Genomic DNA, 20036 nt, shown 5'->3' with positions numbered 1-20036 from the left:
TTTGTGTATTGTCTGGCGGCTTTTGCTCTGCCTAGCAGAGCGGAGTCATTGAAACAGAGACTGTCTGCATTGCTAAGCAGAAATCATTCACCCTCGGGCTCTGGACAGAAAGGCCCGCTGAGCCCTGGGGGCTACAGAGCTCACACTGCCTGATAGGGGAGGGGAGTAGGCAGCCGGCAGCTCTCCGTGTCCTTCTGTAGCCACAGGGGGTGGATCCAGAGCAGGTGCACCTGATTCGCACCAAGTTAACCAGGTGTCTCCTCCCAGGAATTTGAACTGTGGGATGTCAGGGGAGGGCATTTGGTGCGGCAGTTAAGACGCCACTTGGGACACCCACATCCCGTACTGAGTGCCTGGAATTAAGTCCCAGCTCCTCTCCTGATTCCAGCTGCCTCCTAATGCGCACCCTGAGAAGCAGCCCAAGTACTTGGACCCTGACACCCACACGGAAGGCCTGGTTTGAGTTCCAGGCTCCTGGCTTTGGCTTGGCCCAGCTGTGGCTATTAGAGCCATTCAGGGAGCGAACCAGCAGATGGACAATTCCTCTCTCTATCTCTGTCCCTTTCTGTCTCTCTGCCTTTCAAATAACTTTCACAAATAAATAAATAATTGAAATGTGGAATATGCGACCCGAAACGGAGCCCAGTCCCATTAGCATGCGGGCACCTCTGCCGCTGAGGCCTCTGGCGCTGTCCGGCTCCCTCCAGACTCCCTGACCCACAGATCCTTAGGGTCAGAAGGCCTGCTGACCAACTCTCCTAGCGTTCACTTTCATCTCCCCTCGAAGTCAGTTTCTATTACCTTCAAGTAAAAAATATTTCCATTAACTAAAATTAAAGGAGTGGAGAGAGATGAAGCTGGTGGGGTATTCAGTGTGACCCAATGTGAACATAATGGGAGCTTCACATAGAATGTTAAGCTTTCTAATAGCTACATTTAAGAAGGCAAAAAGAATTGGGCAAAATTCATTTTAATTATATATTTTAACTCAATGTACACAAACTATAATCATTCCAGTATGTAGTATTTTAAATTATTGAGACCTTGTACAGTCCTTTCTTTGCAATGACATCTTTGATGTATGGATCATCTCAATTTGGACTGGCCACATCACAAGTGCTCCATGGCCATTGGCGGCCAGCTGTTGTGATGGGAAGCACAGATTTAGAATCTTAGGGCCATGTAGGATTTTTTGTTTTTGTTTTGTTTTTTAAAGATGCATTTATTTGCTTGAAAGTCAGAGTTACACAGTGAGAGGAAGAGAGAGAGAGAGAGAGAGAGAGAGAGAGAGAGAGAGTCTTCCATCCACTGGTTCATTCCCCAAATGGCCGTAATGGCCAGAGTTGAGCCAGGCTGAAGCCAAGAGCCAGGAGCTTTATCTGGGTCTCCTACATGGTTGGCAGGGGCCCAAACACTGAGGCCATCTTCTGCTGCTTTCCCAGGCACATTAGCAGGGGGCTTGGATCAGAAGCAGAGCGGCCAGGTCTCGACTGGCACCCATAGAGGATGCCAGCATCATACATGGTGGCTTTACCCGCTAAGCCATGCGGTATTGACTGGAGAGTCCTAGCTTCATTCTGAAAGCAGGGGGCATCCCCTAGAGGGATTCAAGCCAGGACACAGCATGATCAAAATGTCATCTTAGGTAGAATGTGCTGATCAAAATGGCATCTTAGGTAGAACATGCTGACTCAACAATTGAACTGGACCTCAGAAGATGGATTTGGCCTTGAGACAAAGTTACCAATCAAGACGCCTATGTCCCACCTTGGAGTGCCTGGGCTTGACTCCTGGCTCTGCCTCCTGATTCCAGCTTCCTGCCAATAGACAGCATGGGAGGCAGTGGGTGGATTCTTGCCATCCTAGTGAGAGAACTGGATCGAATCCCTGGAGTCAGGCTTTGGCTCTACCCACTCCTGGCCATTGTGGGCACTGGAGGAGTGAACCTACAGATTGCAAATCCACTGTGTGTGTGTGTATACTTGTGTGTGTATGTCTCCTCGCCTCTCATATCAATAAATACATTTTTAATAAAGTATGGACTGGAGAGGAGGTGAAACTAGAGTTGAGGAGGTAGGTTTGGAAACAGTTGAAGTAACCCAAGCGGGAGAAAAGTGGTTCACAGTAGGAGATCAATAAATGATTGTTTCTTTCCCCCTTCAAGAAAGTCTCTGTTGAATGTTCTGGCCCACACCTGAATGCCCCAAGCCCACGCCTGAGTCCGAATCCTGAAATCTGAACGTCAGGAACGGAAATGTTGCCCCTCCCCCTGCCCCAGTCACAGGGAGGCTGAATGTCCTGCCCTGGGAAGCTGCTGTGAACCTGAGAGAAAGGGACTTCCAGGTGTACAGGTGTCTGCCGTTTCACTCCCCAAATGGCCGAAACGACCGGACCCAAAGCCAGGAGCCAGGAGCTTCCTCTAGGTCTCCCACACAGGTGCAGGGGCCCAAGCACTTGAGCCATCCTCCACTGCTTTCCCAGGCCGTAGCAGAGAGCTGGATCAGAAGTGGAGCAGCCAAGCCTTGAACTGGTGCCCATATGGGATACGGGCACCGCAGGTGGCAGCTTCACCTACTACACCACAGCGCCAGCCCCGACCATGGAATTCAAGCTGGCACAAGAACCTTCACAACATCTGCCTCCTGAGATCCCTGTGCACAAATATTCCAGGTCTCCAACCCACCCCTTCACCCCCTTTGTGGACACTGAGTAGGAAAGTATTGTTCTGTCCACTTGATGTTGGGTGTGGCCATATGACTCACTCTGGCCAATTCAACAGGAACAGATCCCAGCTGGAGCCTCTCCTTGCCTACAAGCCTCTCTGGAGCTGTGTTTCCCTCTGGCACAGGGTCCTCCTTATCTGAGATGGTGGCTTTTCCATCACCCTGGGGTTCTTTTTTTTTTTTTTTTTTAAGATTTTTATTTATTTGAAAGACAGAGAGAGAGAGAGATCTTCCTTCTGCTGGTTTACTTCCCATGTGGCTACAACAGGCAGGGCTGGGCTAGGCCAGGCCAGACAGAAGCCAGGAGCCTGGCACTCCATCTGCAACTCTCACCTGGGTGGCAGGGGCCCACGTACTTGGGCCATCTTCTGTTGCTTTCCCAGGAACATTAACAGAGAGGTGGATCAGAAGTGGAGCAGCCAGTAGGGGTCGCCAGCATTGTAAGCCATGGCTTAACCTGCTGCACCACAACACGGGCGCCACCATCAGCCTGGGTTTCTAAGGAGCCGCAGTAAGTAAATCCCCTGTCGACCCTCAGTGTTGAAGCAGTGTTAACAAGAAACAAACCGCAGCCAGCTTTTGGCCGGCGCCGTGGCTTAACAGGCTAATCCTCTGCCTTGCGGCGCTGGCACACCGGGTTCTAGTCCCGGTCAGGGCGCCGGACTCTATCCCGGTTGCCAGCTCTCTGCTATGGCCCGGGAAGGCAGTGGAGGATGGCCCAAGTGCTTGGGCCCTGCACCCGCATGGGAGACCAGGAGAAGCACCTGGCTCCTGGCTTCGGATCAGTGAGATGCGCCGGCTGCAGCTGCCATTGGAGGGTGAACCAACGGCAAAAAGGAAGACCTTTCTCTCTGTCTCTCTCTCTCTCACTATTCACTCTGCCTGTCAAATAAAGGAGAAAGGGAAAAAAAAAAAAAGAAACAAACCTGCACTGCGCCATAGCTTAGACGTAAGCCACTGAATTCCTGGGAGTCTGTGCTAATTGATACAGCTGGGAGAAAGCACATCTACAAGGAGACGGGCCCTACAGGAGGCAGGACCGACAGACTGCAGCTCCTAGTGTGGAAGGATGGATGGACCAAAACGTGGGAGGGACTGGCTTGAAACGCAGGATGTGCTGCTTAGGGAATGACAGTCGTGGCAAGGCCAAGTGGCGGGGGTGGACGGGGACAAGGTCTTTGGGGGAGGTCAGGAGATTGACAGGACAGTGTGTTGGGGGGGAATCATCTCTGTGTCCTCCAAGATCAGGAGGGTTAAGCTATTTGAGAAACATTTAGAAGCTAAGACTCTTACCGTTTCTCTCTCTGCCGCCAAGCTGTGGACACTAGGAGGCAGGGACTTTGGTGCTCACTTCTGTGTCCCCAGGTGCCTGAAACGGGGCCACCTGGTACTGGAATGAACGACTGGGCGGAGAGGCGAGCACTCCCGTCAGGGAACAGAGTTCCCCCAGCTCTCATTCTCCAGTTCCATTTCTCTCCCATATTCCTTCCCTCTTGTGAGGAAATTATGCACACGTGGCAATTCAAAGACGGCGCCCAAAGGAAGTAAGGTGGGTGGTACCCAAAGTCGTTTACCACCAAAGCTGATTGGCCACGCGGCATCAGGGGAGGTGACAACTGATGACGAGTGTACAGACATATGGCTGGTCCTGTAAAAAGTCGCCCTGTAAAATGACCTTTTAAGTAATTGGTTGTTCCTTAAGCCCTGCCTCAGTAATCCTGTGGTCTTGTGCTTTAAAAGGCTTTGCTATGCATGCAATAAACCGAGTTCTTGCTTGCTTGACTTGACTCCCTGCTGTGTCTGACTGTCTCCCGGATCGGGAGGCTGGGGAATGGGCGAGCAGCGCACTTACCTTTCTTCGGACCCAGTCCATCCTCGTTCGGGTGGACTAAGACCTAGCACCCTCTCTTTGTCCATCCTCAGGTCTGCTTTGCAGATGTATCTTGTTGCCAGAAACCTCAAGGAGCTACCGGTTAACTCCCCAACAGTGACCCGTGTGCTGGCGGCTCCAGGAGCTACCATCCCCCTGTGTAACCCAGCACAGGCCTCGTTCTCTCCTCTGCCTTCTTCTTGGCTCCCACATCCAACTCCATCGCCAAATGACGTCCATCCTCTTCCAGACACGGCCTAGTCTCATCCCTGCTCTCCATCCCCACAGCTGCTGCCTGGTTCAGCTCCTCACCGCCCCATCCACGGCCTACAACGTGATCTCATCTCCCTGCTTTCTCTCTTTGCTTCTACTCCCTCTGTGGTGGTTATCAATCATCACGTAACAAATTACCTAACACTTCAAGCCATAAACATTTATTTCACAATTTCTGTGGGCCTGGGTGTGGCTTAGCTGGGTACCCCAGGGCCCCTCACAGAGCTGCAGTGTGTGTGGGCCTGGAAAGCAGTCAGCCCAAGGTTTGCCTGGGGGAGAATTCATTTCCAAAGCTTGCTCACATGATGTGGCTGCCAGAGGATCGGAATCCTCTCTGGGTAGCTGATCAGAGTCATGGGTTCCTTAGTACAGGGGCCTGCCCCCAGGGAAGCTCACAACACTGCTGATGTCTTCCCCAAAAGAAAGTGAGCGACAGACAGATGCCACAGTCTTCTGGGATCTGCTTGCAGAGGTGACAACCCATCACTGCCGGCAGATTCTGCTCATTAGCATGGAACCGACACACCCAGGCCAGCCTCAAGGGGAGGGACGCGCAGGAGGGGTGAACGCTGCAGTGTGGGACGATTGGAGATTTTTTTTTTTTTTTGACAGGCAGAGTGGACAGTGAGAGAGAGACAGAGAGAAAGGTCTTCCTTTTGCCGTTGGTTCACCCTCCAATGGCTGCTGCGGTAGCACGCTGCGGCGGGCGCACCGCGCTGATCCGATGGCAGGAGCCAGGTGCTTCTCCTGGTCTCCCATGGGGTGCAGGGCCCAAGCACTTGGGCCATCCTCCACTGCACTCCCTGGCCACAGCAGAGAGCTGGCCTGGAAGAGGGGCAACTGGGACAGGATCGGTGCCCCGACCGGGACTAGAACCCGGTGTGCCGGCGCCACAAGGCGGAGGATTAGCCTAGTGAGCCGCGGTGCCGGCCAATTGGAGATATTTTAGAAATCACCTATGGCCTCTTTCTTATCTGCACCACCCAAGGTGCAGAACTGACCTCCTCTCTCCCCTGCTCGGAAATTCAAATGACTTACTGATCCCTCCAGGACACAGCCCTTCACTAGATGCCCACAACCATCTCATTCCCATCTTCCAGCCTGTACTCCAGTTCCCAAGACAGGACTCTGAGTTATCACACACTGCACCTCTGCACGCTACACCCCTGGTCCGGAAGCTCCTCCAGTCTCCCCAGACTTTTCTACCTGGCCAACTCCTACTCATCCTCCAAGACGTGCTGCTTCTGGCACACCTGTGCTAACCCGAGCAGGCAGTTCTGCCCATCCCTAACCAGACCTCCTCGTGAGCGCTTTCCACTCACACAGCACCGAACACACCAAATCAGTGCCCTCCACTTGGCTGTCACAGGATCTCAAACCTCACATGCTCATACGCTCATTTCTACTTTTTTTGCTTTTTAAAAAGATTTATTTTATTTATTTGGAAGGCAAAGTTGCACAGAAGCAGAGAGAGACAGATACACACACACACACACACACATATATATATATATATATAGAGAGAGAGAGAGAGAGAGAGAGAGATGTTTTCTATCTGCTGGCTTGCTCCTCAAATGGCCACAATGGCTGGAGCTGGGATGATCCGATCCAGAGCCAGGAGCCAGGAGCTCCTTCTGCAATTCCCTCATGGGTGCAGGGGCCCAAGGACTTGGGCCATCTTCTGCTGCTTTCCCAGGCCATAGCAGAGAGCTGGATCGGAAGTGGAGCAGCCAGGACTCGAACTGGCACCCATGTGGGATGCTGGTGCTTCAGGTGGCAGCTTTACCCACTGTGCCACAGCACCAGCCCCTCTACTGTTTTTTTGTTTTTGTTTTTAAATCAATTGGATTTAGCAGAAGATGGTTCTTCAGAGTTCTCCACTGTAACTTCTCCCAGAAACCTTGCCTTGAGTCTGGGGGACAAGTTGTGGACCCTCGCTGTAAACTCTAATAACTTCACTGGATTACTGGAACGCCAGAGAGCCATCATTAGGTAACAGAGTGCCACCAAATACACGTATTCCTATTACGGCCACTATAATCATCACAAGCTTTCTTTCTTTTTTTTAAGATTTAATTGAAAGTCAGAGTTACACAGAGAGAGGAGAAACAGAGAAGGAGAGGGGGAGAGAGAGAGAGAGAACTCTTCCATCTACTGATTCACTCCCTAATTGGCTGCAATGGCCAGAGCTGTGCCGATGTGAAGCCAGGAGCTTCCTCCAGGTCTCCCATGCAGGTGCAGGGGCCCAAGGATTTAGGCCATCTTCTACTGCTTTCCCAGCCCATAGCAGAGAGCTGGATCGGAAGTGGAACAGCCAGGTCTCGAACTGGTGCCCACATGGGATGCTGGCACTGTACATAGCAGCTTTACCCATTACGCCACAGTGCTGGTCCCATCCCAGGCTTTCTTGAAGCACAGGAAGAGGGTGAGGTTGGTGTAGCAGGTTCTAGCACCTTTAGGTTAGGCAGAGATGCTTCCCAACCTGCCTCCACGAGTCACTATCTCTTCTAGAAAAGTCATTTTGTATCTGAGTCTCAGTTTCCCAATTGGCAAATGGAAATAAATGATGTGCGCACCAAGACGTAGCAGGCACTGTTCTAAGTGTTTTAAACATATTAACTTAATTTGTAGGCCAATGGCACAAGGTAGGTACAATGATCTCATTTGAGCAAACGCAGAAATCGTGGCACAAAGCATGATTTGCAAGAATACAGTTAATAAGTGGCAGAATCAGGATTGCAATACAGGCAGTGAGGGGTCAGGGCTGTGCCATAACAAGCACTTTACAAGTCTGTGTGGATTAAATCATGTAATGCGAAGAACCGGCACTGTGGCACAAAGGCCAAGCCAGCATCCTGTATCAGAGCACAGGGTTCCGTTCCGGCTACTCTGCTTCTGATGCAGCTCCCTGCCAATGTGCCCAGAGAGCAGCAGCAAATGACCCAAGTATGTGGGCCCCTGCCACACACATGGGAGACCTGGATGGACTTCCAGACTCCCGGCTTCCCCTGGCCCAGCCCCGGCTGTTGCAGCCATTTGGGGAGTGAACTAGGGGATGGAAGATCTCTCTTGCTGTCTCTCCCACTTTCTGGTACCCTTTCAAATAAAGAAAAAGAAAACTTTAATTTTAAAAAAAGAAACTGCGAGTAAAGGAGGAAGCTAGGTAACAGCAGCTGGTAGACACTCATTTCAAAATGTAAAACATCTTGGTGAGGAAATCAAGAATTTGTTCACAGCCCCTGGTTTTCGGCATGAACTCAGCAGATGTCCTCTCTCAAATACGAAATGCTTAGAATAGAGAAATGAGGGAGCAAGTCCTAGATCGCTTGCTGACAATAGCAATATCACATGAATACTTAGCAAACAGTTTCAACCATTAGATAACAACTTAAGAAAACATTTACCAGAAGGTCCAATGCCTTCTATAAATTTTAAGAATCATGTACTTGAAAAGACCTCTTAAATATCTAACATGGTGTAGTTTGTTTAACCAGTAAACTTAAGCACAACCATATAAAATGTTTTTAGTTTCTTTCTACCAACAAGTATAAAACATATGATGCAGAGATTCAGGTCACACAAATTAAAATGTATCTTTGATTGATTTTAGCAGCTTAAATTTATGAACAATCTTATCTATAAGCCATTTAAAATAAAACTCTTAATAAAATTTCCCCATGTGGACATACAATATGTACACACATATAACATAGCATAATAGACCAATATAGCAATTTTAATAATAGCTTTTAAAATCTTTAACTCTTTTTGTAGATTGCCAATTGATTTGAATTGCTTTTTTAGTAACCTCAGTTAACCATACTTTCTCTCAGTTGGTACTGTTAATACATTATTGGCTTCATCTGTTTACAGAGCCATCCCAAAGTACTGAATACAATGGAAGTGGCTGGAAAAAGTCCATAGGAACCTATAGGAGGACAGCTAAACACAGAACCAACAACGCTTTAGTTTTATGAGCAGCAAATCATATCTAACTGTGGATGACAAAAGACTTTAAGTCGCCATGTTTAAAAGTATAAACTCATCAACCAACAAGAGGCACTTGCTTACTTCACAGTATTTTTGAAAGCACCTGTAGGATTTTACAAGTATTTAACCTTTCATTTCTCTGTTCTCTTCAAGGTAGGAAACTAATTCTATTATGAAAGAATCTGTAGGATGCACAATTTAATCTTTAGACCTTATAAAAGAGATGGCTAACATTTTTCTGTAATAGCATAGCCAAAATAAGAACTTAAATAATAATCTCATAGCTAGATTCACTTCGCCATCAGCCAAGTATACAGTAAGTAGAAAAAACCTCCCTTTCAGACCAAAGGGAAAGAAAGTTTTAAAGTGAGAATATAATTTTCCTCATGGGCATTGTCTACCTTAGAAAAACTACTACAGAGCATGCCTGTGACTATAGACTTGTAGTTCAGGCCACCGAAGATTAGAGACAGGACACGGGCACTCCCTTGACTTGCATCCTTTGGTCTGCTTGAACACAAACCAGGAGGAAAAGAAAGCTAGGCATCAGAAGCAATGGGTGGCAGGCCTATTAATGGCTGATCTGTACAGTGATCTGCCCTCAAGGAGACCCAACAGGCCAGTCCACTGCAGTGGCTTTCAATGTGGTAAGCCTGGGCTTCAGCAGAAGTCAGCTTGTGAAGAGCCCTGGCAGCTCTGCCAAGAGTTGGATCACTGGACATGGACCTGCCCTGGAGTCGAAGGATGCCCAGGTCAGAGCCACAGATCTTATTGGCTCTAAGCTGAAAAGCCCTTCACTCAGCCCAACTTCCAAAGTGACCACTGCAGCTGAGGGGATGGTCAAGTAGGGTCAGCAACATTGCAGGCAGAACTGTAAATTTCTTGTTAGAGATGCCCCCTGCCTTTACCTGGCCAGCTCTCCTCCCAGGCCAGCCAAGTAATGAAAGTCAACAGAGTGCCTTCCCCTAGGAGGTTCACACCTCCCTTAGGATATACCCCATGTGAAGAGATAGATAGGTCTGGGCCTCTTAACTTACAAGGTCTAAAGCCCACCAGATTATTATCAAGCCCCTTCTATCAGGTTCTATTTGCCTCTCAATCAGAAAACTTAATTGTAGCTTAGACAGCACCTTTCTTAGCTCCTCTAATAATGACTCTGTCCTTTGTTCTAGACCCTGTCTAGCGTACTTGGGCCTCATTCCTTTGTAATCATAACCTCTACTCTACCACCAATGGCTCCACTCCCAACCTGTGTGTACTGATGGTCCTCTTCCCCACTTAATGCTGTATAATTGTTCAAACCTGGTAAATGCCACTCTTAGGATCATTGGTTACTATCCTCACTCTGTCTTTCATGACCTTGTCTAAATATGATCAGAGTCGGTAAACTTGGAAGGCTTCCATAGCCTTGGCAACTCATGACGAGAGCCTAGGGTGGTTACTGGCACCATAAACTAGAGTATCAATTTGTTGGGTCAACAACAGGAGCCACTGTGCACTTGCTCCTCATGTGGGATCTCTGTCCTTAATGTGCTGTACATTGTGATTTAATGCTATAACTAGTACTCAAACAGTATGTTTCACTTTGTGTGTCTATGTGGGTGCAAACTGTTGAAATCTTTATACTAAATTGATCTTCTGTATATAAAGAGAATTGAAAATGAATCTTGATGTGAATGGAAGGTGAGAGGGAGCGGGAGAGGGGAGGGTTGCGGGTGGGAGGGAAGTTATGGGGGGGGGGAAGCCATTGTAATCCATAAGCTGTACACTGGAAATTTATATTCATTAAATAAAAGTTAAAAAAAAAAGAAAAAAAAATACGAAACGCACGGCTGAGAACTCTGCGGACACATCTTCTCAGACCTGCGTGTTTTCCAGGTCTTTTATTCTGGGATACTTGTGCTTTTTAAGTGGAAGCGGAAGTAGTTGATGGTCACCGAGCCCACTTCCGGTGTTGTCAGGAGCCCTTCTAGCCCGGAAGACACCAGGCCGCCCCCTTCCCACACCGCCTTCGTCCTGGCTTGACCCCTTTCCCATCGACGTCCCGCCCTCGGAGAAGATCGGTTTTTCGTTGGTGGAGGTTAGGGGGCGGAGCTGCGTCTCTCTAACTTCAACCAATGGGCTCTGTTGTTTCTTCTCACCGCTGTGTGGACTCAGTTCCTCCTCCGGGCCGGCAGAGGGCGAAAGAGCCTGTGACTCGGGGCTAGGGAGTGCGCGGGGCGGGGCGGGGGGGGCAGGTCCGGAAGTGACGTCACACGCCGGCATTCCACAGCCTCCAGGACTGGGAGTGATGCGCAGGGGTGGTTCCGCCGGCTGGATACCGAGTCGTCTTGTTTGGACGAGGCGGTAGTTCCGAGAGGCGTTTCTAACCCTGGAATGGGCGCGTCCAGAGAAAGGGGCTTCTCGTGTTCCGTCTGCGAGAGCCTCCCCGGCACAGCGCGCGTCCCACACACGCCGGGGCACGGGCTGCGGGGTCGCGTTGTGCGGCGTCCCTGGGGCGGGGTGTCCGCGTCCCACACACGGGGAAGCGAAGCCCGGGACGGGCATCCCGCGTACAGGGGATTGCCAGGGTAGAGCAGATAACTGGCCGGACGTCGAAGTTGGGTGTCAGCTGACCGAGTAGTGAGTGTTAGGATTCCTACTACTGCGTGGGCCGCCAGCGGCTGCGTTCGGGTTTATCCGGCGAGCCTACCAGAGGGTCACCTAGCTGAGTGACGGCAGAAAGCGCCTGGCCGCTAGTGGGTGAGGCTGGACCTGAACATGCAACCCTGGGGTCACTCCTAGGGCTCTCAGTCCCTGTGTTAACCCCAACTCGGGAGCTGAGAAAGGGCCAAAATGCTGCCCCCTTCTGGATTCAGGGGTACCCTCTCCCCAGAGTTAGCAAGACCATCGACTAAGCGCGGACGGAGGCTTCAGATCCCGCTAGCAAGTAGGAGAGGTGCTGGCTGCCCTTGTGGAGTGAACAGAGGCGCAGGAAGGTAGCACAGTCCCAGGACGTTGCGAGCAGAGTTCTCTGATGGTGATGGATACAGGATGCTGGCGAAGCCGGGAGAAGCAGCTCTAACCAAGGCATAGAGCCCCAAGCTGAGACCCAAAGGTCCTTCCTTTGGTCCACAGCTACTGGACAGCTCCAAGTATTCCAGGCACCGCGGATGCAGCTGTCCCTGTCGAAAGTACTTCAGTTGTCTTCCCACAGGGCCTGTCACACTTCTGCTCAGAGCACCTGGGGCTCCCTGCTGCCTGCTGTCACTCAAGCTCCTCATGTCAGCGTTGTTCCATGCGTCCCTTGAGGACGCGTGGGGACTTCCGCATCACCGATGGCCACCGCAGGGCATGGCCACAGTTAGCGCTTAATACATGCCCGAGGGATTCCTTCTCGGTGCCATTATCGAGCACCTAGTGATGCACTAGGCCCTGCGCTAAGTACTTTATCCCCATTTTTTGTTTGTTTGATCTCAATAACCCAGAGGGAAAATACTCAGCAGCCACATTCTACAAACGAGTAAACAGATTCAGAAAGGTTATTCATTAGCATATACTTTTTGAGCACCTGCTCTGTTGCGGGTGACAAGGACAACAGCAGTGAGAAAAATAAAAAATAAGGTTGCTGCAGCCCAGGAGCTGCTGTCCCGACGGGCGGCAGATGTACCGCAAACGCGCCACAGAGGAAGCTGGGCTTAGCCGTAGGCGCTGTGAGGACACGGGGGGGGGGGGGGGGGGGGGGCGGGGGCGCGGCGGGAGACTGCGAGATGCAGTCCAGGTCCAGGAAGGCTCCACCTGAGAAGGCGTCTGGGCAGAAGCTGAGCGAAGGGAATGAGGCCCCCGATCACCGGCGAGGGCAGTCAGCACAGGCTCAGCTATGGAGACGGTGTGGTCAGACCTCCCAGAGCGGGCACAGGAGTGCGTGGAAGGGGAGGGCCACGGGAGGTGCTGGGGAGCGGTGTCCCTCCGGCGGTCCCAGCAGGACAGCCTGGTGAGGAGTCACTGCCCCTGCATCACTTGGGAGGGGCTCCAAGGACCGGCTGGGATACTGAGTGAAAAGTCCCGAGCAGGCAGATGCATAGAGCTGGAGAGTGGGGCCGTGCTGGCAGCGGGTGGGGAAAGGGAAAATGCAGACTGCTAACGGGTGGAGGGTTCCTTCCGGGGCTGATGGCCGTGTTCCAGGGTTGACTGGTGATGGTTGCACAGCTCTGGGAAGGTCCCGCCAACACTCTGAAAGGGTGAATGTGGGGGTATTTAGCCTAGCAGTGAGGACACTGGCAAGACTCCTGTGTCCAGTAGCAGAATAATCTGTGTTCAGTTCTCAGCTCCAGCTGCTGACTCCGGCTTTCCACCAATGCGGATTCTGGGAGGCAGTGCTGATGGCTCCTGCCGCCCACGTCGGAGACTTGGATTGAGTTTATGGCTCCCAGCCGGGCCATTGCAGGCACTGAGGAGTGCACCAGCAGACAGGAGTGAGCCCGCGCTTCCTGTCTCTTGTAAATATATTTTTGGAAGGTATTTTTGAAGGCCAAGTTTATGCCATGTGAACTGAAAGATCTCCTGCTGCAGATAGGGGAGATCCAGGCTCTGAGCCCAGCTGCTGAGCTGCTCACACACCCGAGGAGCACAGCGTGGGGCCCTGGCTGTGTGCGGGAACCTTGTCTGTGATAAGGACTTGCTCTCAGGTGGCAGGGCCATGTGCACCGGGACACAGCAGCAGTCTATGGTCAAGTCTGTTCCAGCAGCTCCTGCCTGAAGGCACAAAGTCAGCCGCCACGCACCTGCATCCCTCTTCCCACCTTGCCAGCTTACAGGAGAACAGGAGGCAGGGGCCACTCACGACCTCCCAGACACCCATCTCTGCCCTTGACCTTTGGCGTGAGTTTCCAAAGTCCTATCAAGTCCTTTGGGCCAGGCCTTGGGCTGAGTGTTGGGTTCACGCAGAGGCCACTCGCCAGTCTCTAGCTACCCCTGCCAGCTCTAGAGGCCTGCAGGGAGAGGGATGAGTCTGAGAAGGTGGGCGCCCATGAGAGAGACCCACACCGCAGCTGGGGACCAGGGGTGAGGCCAGGGCTGAAGCCGAGGACATGGGTGCAGGCGGGCAGGGCGGGGAAGTCTCATCCAGGCTGCTTCATGAATTAACTGCTCGGGGCCACTGGAGTATAAGAAAACTAAATATTTATTTGCTTCATATTTACAAAGGGAGGAAGGAGATGGCGGGAGACCCCGTATTGCACCCCCTCCCCCCGACACACACACACACACCTGGCTGACCAGGCCCTTGCGCGCCACAGGAGGCAGACACGACTGGAAGGGACAGGATTTATGTTGCATACTTGAACTACAGCGAGTGTGAGACTGGTCCTATTACAGGGCAGGAACTACAGGTGGAGTGTGGGGGCGGCAGAGCAGGCACCGAAGTCCTGGCCGCAGGGCGCTCTGCTCGCCGCCTGCCCCACCTCTCCCAGAGGCATCACTGGGGCCCCGCGGGGGTTCTCCAGGGGGGAACGGGGCCCGCTCACATGATGCTCGCCGGGGTGAAGACGGGGCCCACACACAAGGTGTCTGTGATCTCCCAGCCGCAGGACAGAGGCTTGCACACGCCCTCGGCGTCCTCCTCCTGGTCCGCGGGCAGCAGCTGCCCTCGCAGCGCTTCCCTGGGGGCGAGAGGGGTGCTGGGGGCCTCGGGCCTGGGGATGCCTCACTGCCCCTGTGCCTGTAGACCTGGCCGGCAGGGGGGTGGGGGCAGGGGAGACCTGCTGACACCTGCCCACCCTCTCCCCACACTGCCCCCTTCCACCAACACCACCCCCCACAAAGGAGAAGGAAGTGCATTGATTGAACACTGTGTGCCAGATGTGCTAGGCACTTGACTTACGTTACCTAACAGTGGCCTCCCCCACACCCCACCAGGGGACATTTTGCTGCTGAGGAAAGTGAGACCCAGAGAGGAGGGGCCTGCCCAGTGCACATCTCTAGCAGGTGGTGGAATGTGAACCCAACAATCACACTCCAAAGTCCGTATCCTTGCACCCCAGGCTTAGGGCCTGAAAAACATCATCTCCTGCCCCCCCCCCCCCAATCCCACAAACCATTTCTCCCCCTGTGTGCCCTCGTTAACAAATGGCTCCACCTTCTGATCAGCTGCGGGGGCTGCCCTTGGGGATCTTGTCCCTGCTCCCAGCGAAGCCCCATCAAACATCCTTGCATGTATGCTCTGGTCTCCACTCCCACTGACAGCCCCACGTGGTCTCCCGGACTGCTCATGTTCCCTCCCTGGCCCAAGACATTTCCCCAAAGGGCAAACCCCCGCTCTGGAGCTTTGAGCAGCTCCCTAAGTGCCAGAGCCCCTGCCCCTCCCAGACCGCACTGTCCTCCCTGCTCCCCTGTTCCTGCAGGCCAGTGACACCCCCTTGCCTGTCGGGTGCTGCTTCCCGAGAGGCTGCCCTGAGCACCCCTCCCCAGCTCGCTGTCTCCCCCTCCCTGTGGCCCTGTCACTCTCTTTGCCTGCATCTGGGTGCAGCTTGGCGCCACAGCTGACTGCCTGCTGTTGCAGATGCTCCAATGGCCCCGAGGCCGGGCACAGAGCCAGGCACTAAAGCGTTTGCAGGAGTACAAGTTGATAAGGGAAACGTCTAGACTTGCACATTTCAACGCATGAACATTTAGGGGTCTTAGTGATGGGTGCAGCTGACAAACCCACACCCTCACGCCCCTGTCACTCAGCCTTCAAGGCAACCCCAGACCTAGCCCTGCTTCCCTCTCCAGTCACAACCAGCGCCTTAGTGCCTCCAGTACACATCTGGGCTCCGTTCCTCCTGCCAGCAGAACCCTGCCCATGCCCTCCTGCCAGCTGACTCGCTACCGCTGGGAGGGAGGGCTCAGAGCTTCCTCCCTGTGTCCAAGTACCTGGGCCCCTGCAACCACATGGGAGACCTGGATGAAGCTCCTGGCTCCTGGCTTCAGCCTGGCCCAGCCCTGCCCTTTGCAGGCACCAGTTCCAAACCCAGCTGCTCTACTTCCAATCCAGCTCCCTGTTAATGTGCCTGGAAAGGCAGCAGAGGATGGCCCAGGTCCTTGGGTCCCTGCACCCATGTGGGAGATCAGAAAAAAACAAAATCCTGGCTCCTAGCTTCAGCCTGGCCCAGCCCCAGCTGTTGCAGCCATTTGGGGAGTGAACCAGCAGATGGAAGATCTCTGTCTCTCTCTCTCTCTCTCTCTCTCTCTCTCTCTCTCTCTGTGTGTGTGTGTGTGTGTGTAACTCTACCTTTTGAATAAATCTTTTTTTTTTTTGGACAGGCAGAGTGGACAGTAGAGGGAGACAGAGAGAAAGGTCTTCCTTTTTGCCGTTGGTTCACCCTCCAATGGCCGCCGCGGTAGGTGCACTGCGGCCGGCGCACCGCGATGTTCCGATGGCAGGAGCCAGGGGCTTATCCTGGTCTCCCATGGGGTGCAGGGCCCAAGCACTTGGGCCATCCTCCACTGCACTCCCTGGCCACAGCAGAGAGCTGGCCTGGAAGAGGGGCAACTGGGACAGGATCGGTGCCCCGACCGGGACTAGAACCCGGTGTGCCGGCGCCGCAAGGCAGAGGATTAGCTTACTGAGCCGCGGCACCGGCCTCGAATAAATCTTTTTTAAAAATAAAAAATAAGTATATGTGTACACATCTTATACATGATTAATGACATGTTTCGATGGGGGTCCTAGCCCCAAGAAATCTCATTACAGATAGGCAAGTATTTCAAAATCCGAAATAAGCCCCAATCCAAAACCCAGCTGGCCCTCAGCCTTTGGGACAGGGGGTACTCGGTCCGGATCGTGAGTGCCTGTCTGCTCCTCAGTGACTCTCACAGGGCCGTGAGCTCGTCCGGGGAGGCTCGGCCTCACTCACGGCCACAGCCAGAGGCCAAGCCCAGGCCTCTCCTGGACTCAGCGGCCAAGAGCTACTTGTCAAACTGGATGACACGGAAGCAGGGTCCCAGATCTCAGCTTCCCCCAGGCTGCTTCTGCACAGCCTGCCCCCTGCCCCCCAGTTCTTACCAAGCCACCCGGGACATGGCATAGGTGATGCGACAGGCCTGGGTCCCCTTGAGGAGGGAACCCGTGCCGATGGTGTAGGCGCCCATGTTGTCAAAGACCAGCCAGTCCCCTACGTGTAGTTGTGGCAGCCACAGGCCCTCGGCCACGCAGTCACAGCCCTCGGCCGCTGGGCCCCACAGGCTGCTGCTGTACAGGGGCTGCTCCGCGGATGGTTTCTGTAGGAGAGAGCGATGGCCACATCAGTTCTGTGGGGCAGGCCACAGCCTTAGCACTCCCTCCCTCCAAAGCTTTCCATGGCTCTCGTAGCCACTAGGATAAGGACCGGATAGAAGCCTCCCAGACCTGCTGCTTCTCTGCATTTGTTGCCTCTTAGATCTGAAAGCTACAATGCCTTGTCTTCAATCCAGGTCCCAACACTTGCGAGCTGCGTGACCACGGGCAATACCCTTCATCTCTCTGTCCCTCAGTGTATTCATCTGTAACATGGGAACACTAGTGCCTCCCTGAGTGGAGAGCATTTAGAAGTGGGCACAGGTGCAGTGAGCAGGCACTGTGACCACTGTCCTTATTGTCATTGTTGCTGCTGCCCTTGTGCTTTGGTCTTCTCTGGCCACTTCCCAGACCTCCACCTTCAAGCCCAGCCCAGCTCTCTATGCTGGGAAGCCCTCCCTGAGCCCCTCATTCTGTGGCAGGCCCAGGGGCAGGAGCCAGAAGTGCCCAGGCGGGTGGGATGCAGCCCCTCTCAGGCTCTGCGTCTGGTGAGGAGGACAGGTGGAGGTCACAGAAGACGCGTCGGGGCAGATGTGACTGCTCCCATCGCGGGGAGCCCAGGCTCCGGGAGGTGCAGTGACTTGCCCAAAGATATAACTACCAATGACATAAAATCTACCTTGTGTTCTTAAATGAATTCCAAATCCAGAGAAGAAACCTGTAACACAGGTCATCTGGGGGCGACCACGAGCTCAATGCCATTTGTCACAGTGCTAGGACCTGCCTGGCAGTGCTAGAGGGGAGTCAGCACTCAAAGATGGGCGTGAGAGCACCCCAACTGTGCCCCTTGCAGCCCCTTGCTGCAATCCTGTGACCCCAGTCACTCTGGATTTCCCTAAGAAATCCCTGCTGGCTCCCCCGCCCCATTGCAGTCCCCCGGCTGTTCCTCGAGGCCCCCGATCTGCCAACTCCTATTTCTCCATCTGATCCCAGGCAGCCTCGGGGAAGCCTCTCCTGAGGTTCCGTGCTCCCCAACTTGGCTTTCACAGCATTTGCCATGTTTTTTATTTGAAAGGCAGAGTTATGGGGAGAGAAGGAGAGAGAAGGAGAGAGAGAGAGAGAGAGAGAGAGAGAGGGAGGGAGGGAGGGAGGGAGGGAGGGAGGGAGATCTTCCATCTATACTGGCTCACTCCCCAAATGGCTGCAACTGTCAGGGCTGGGCCAGGCTGAAACCAGGAGCCCGGAACTCCATATGGGTCTCCCATGTGGGTGCAGGGGCCCAAGAACTTGTTCCATCCTCCGCTGCTTTCCCAGGCGCATTAGCAGGAAGCTGGATCAGAAGTGGAGCAGCCAAGATTTGAACCAGAGCCCATATGGGATGCTGGTGTCACAGGCGGCGGCTTAACCCGCTGCACCACAGTGTCGGCCCTGATATTTACCATTCTCATAATTCAATATTTGTGAAACGCCTGCTCAGGCCTGACTTCACTATCAGACCATAAACCCGTCATGCACAGGGGTCAGCAGGGCTCATTCACCCCAGCTCCTCCGTGCCTGGCAATCTGGCAGCCAGGGGGTGCTCGCGTACTCTTTGTTTTAAATGACAGAATAAAAGACATGAGTGATAAGAACAAGAAAGAAAAGGATATAAATAAAAGAGCCTAGAAAAAGGCAATGGAGAAAAAATTGGGAAATAAAGGTCACAGATTCCATAAAATAACATGCAGACATTTGGCCCAAAAAATGCATTAATAAGCTATTCATCCCATTAATAAACAAAAACACACACATCTTATTAAAAATCAATAATGAAAAGGACCCTAAAGCCATGATTCATTCAGTCAGTACTTACTGAGCACCTGCTATATGCCCAGACCTAGGAGCTGGGATGGAGCAGGGAGCACAGTGCCCCAGAGGTTCATGCTCCAGGCCAGAGAGACAAGTGTGTCCTGCTTATTTAACATTCTCTGGGGCAGCTTTGTGGTCCACTGGGTCAAACGGTAGCTTGCAACTGTGTCCCATATAGAAATGCAAGCTGGAGCCCCAGTTACTGTTTCCAGTCTGGCCCCCTGCTAATGCTCTTGGGAAGCAGCAGGTAATGGCTCTACTGCTTGGGTCCCTGCCACCCACAAAGAAGACCCAGCTGGGGTTCCAGGCTCCTGGCTTCAGCCTGGCCCAACCCTGACTACTGCGGCCATTTTGGGAGTGAACCAGCAAATGGAAGACCTCTCTCTCTGTAACTCTGCCTCTTAAATAAATAAATAAAATCTTAAAAATAATACTTTGCTATTTTTTACAGATGTGGTATATGGCATGCTTTATAAATGTATCCACAAGGGGCCAGCACCGTGACTCACTTGGTTAGTCCTCTGCCTGCAGTGCCGGCATCCCATATGGGCGCTGGGTTCTAGTCCCTGCTGCTCCTCTTCCAGTCCAGCTCTCTGCTGTGGCCCAGGAGGGCAGTGGAGGATGGCCCAAGTGTTTGGGCTCCTGCACCTACATGGGAGACCAGGAGCAAGCACCTGGCTCCTGGCTTCGGATCGACACAGCGCCGGCCGTGGCAGCCATTTGGGGAGTGAATCAACGGAAGAAAGACTTTTCTCTCTGTCTCTCTCTCTCACTGTCTAAAAACTACCTGTCAGCCGGCACTGTGGCTCAATAGGCTAATCCTCCGACTTGCGGCACCGGCACACCGGGTTCTAGTCCCGGTCGGGGTGCCGGATTCTGTCCCGGTTGCCCCTCTTCCAGGCCAGCTCTCTGCTATGGCCCGGGAGTGCAGTGGAGGATGGCCCAAGTGCCTGGGCCCTGTAACCGCATGGGAGACCAGAAGAAGCACCTGGCTCCTGGCTTCGGATCAGTGCGGTGCGCCAGCCGCAGCGCGCCGGCCATGGCGGCCATTGGAGGGTGAACCAACGGCAAAGGAAGATCTTTCTCTCTGTCTCTCTCT

General features: G+C 53.0%; 1 protein-coding gene across 2 annotated transcripts in view; it reads right to left on the bottom strand.

Moving 5' to 3' along the window:
• Nucleotides 1-14035: 14035 nt before the first annotated feature.
• AZIN2 (antizyme inhibitor 2) overlaps nt 14036-20036 on the bottom strand; it is a 35392-nt gene continuing 29391 nt past the window's right edge. For both annotated transcript variants that reach the window (XM_062193235.1, XM_062193236.1), the window contains exons 10-11: nt 16880-17094; nt 14036-14495 (exon numbers count right to left, since the gene is read on the bottom strand). In XM_062193235.1, coding sequence (XP_062049219.1) covers nt 14357-14495; nt 16880-17094 — 354 coding nt within the window. In that variant the 3' untranslated portion in view covers nt 14036-14356. The remainder of the gene's footprint in view (nt 14496-16879; nt 17095-20036) is intronic.

Source organism: Lepus europaeus, chromosome 5 (assembly GCF_033115175.1).
Source record: "Lepus europaeus isolate LE1 chromosome 5, mLepTim1.pri, whole genome shotgun sequence".
NCBI lineage: Eukaryota > Metazoa > Chordata > Mammalia > Lagomorpha > Leporidae > Lepus > Lepus europaeus.
This window is presented reverse-complemented; position numbering and strand designations above follow the sequence as displayed.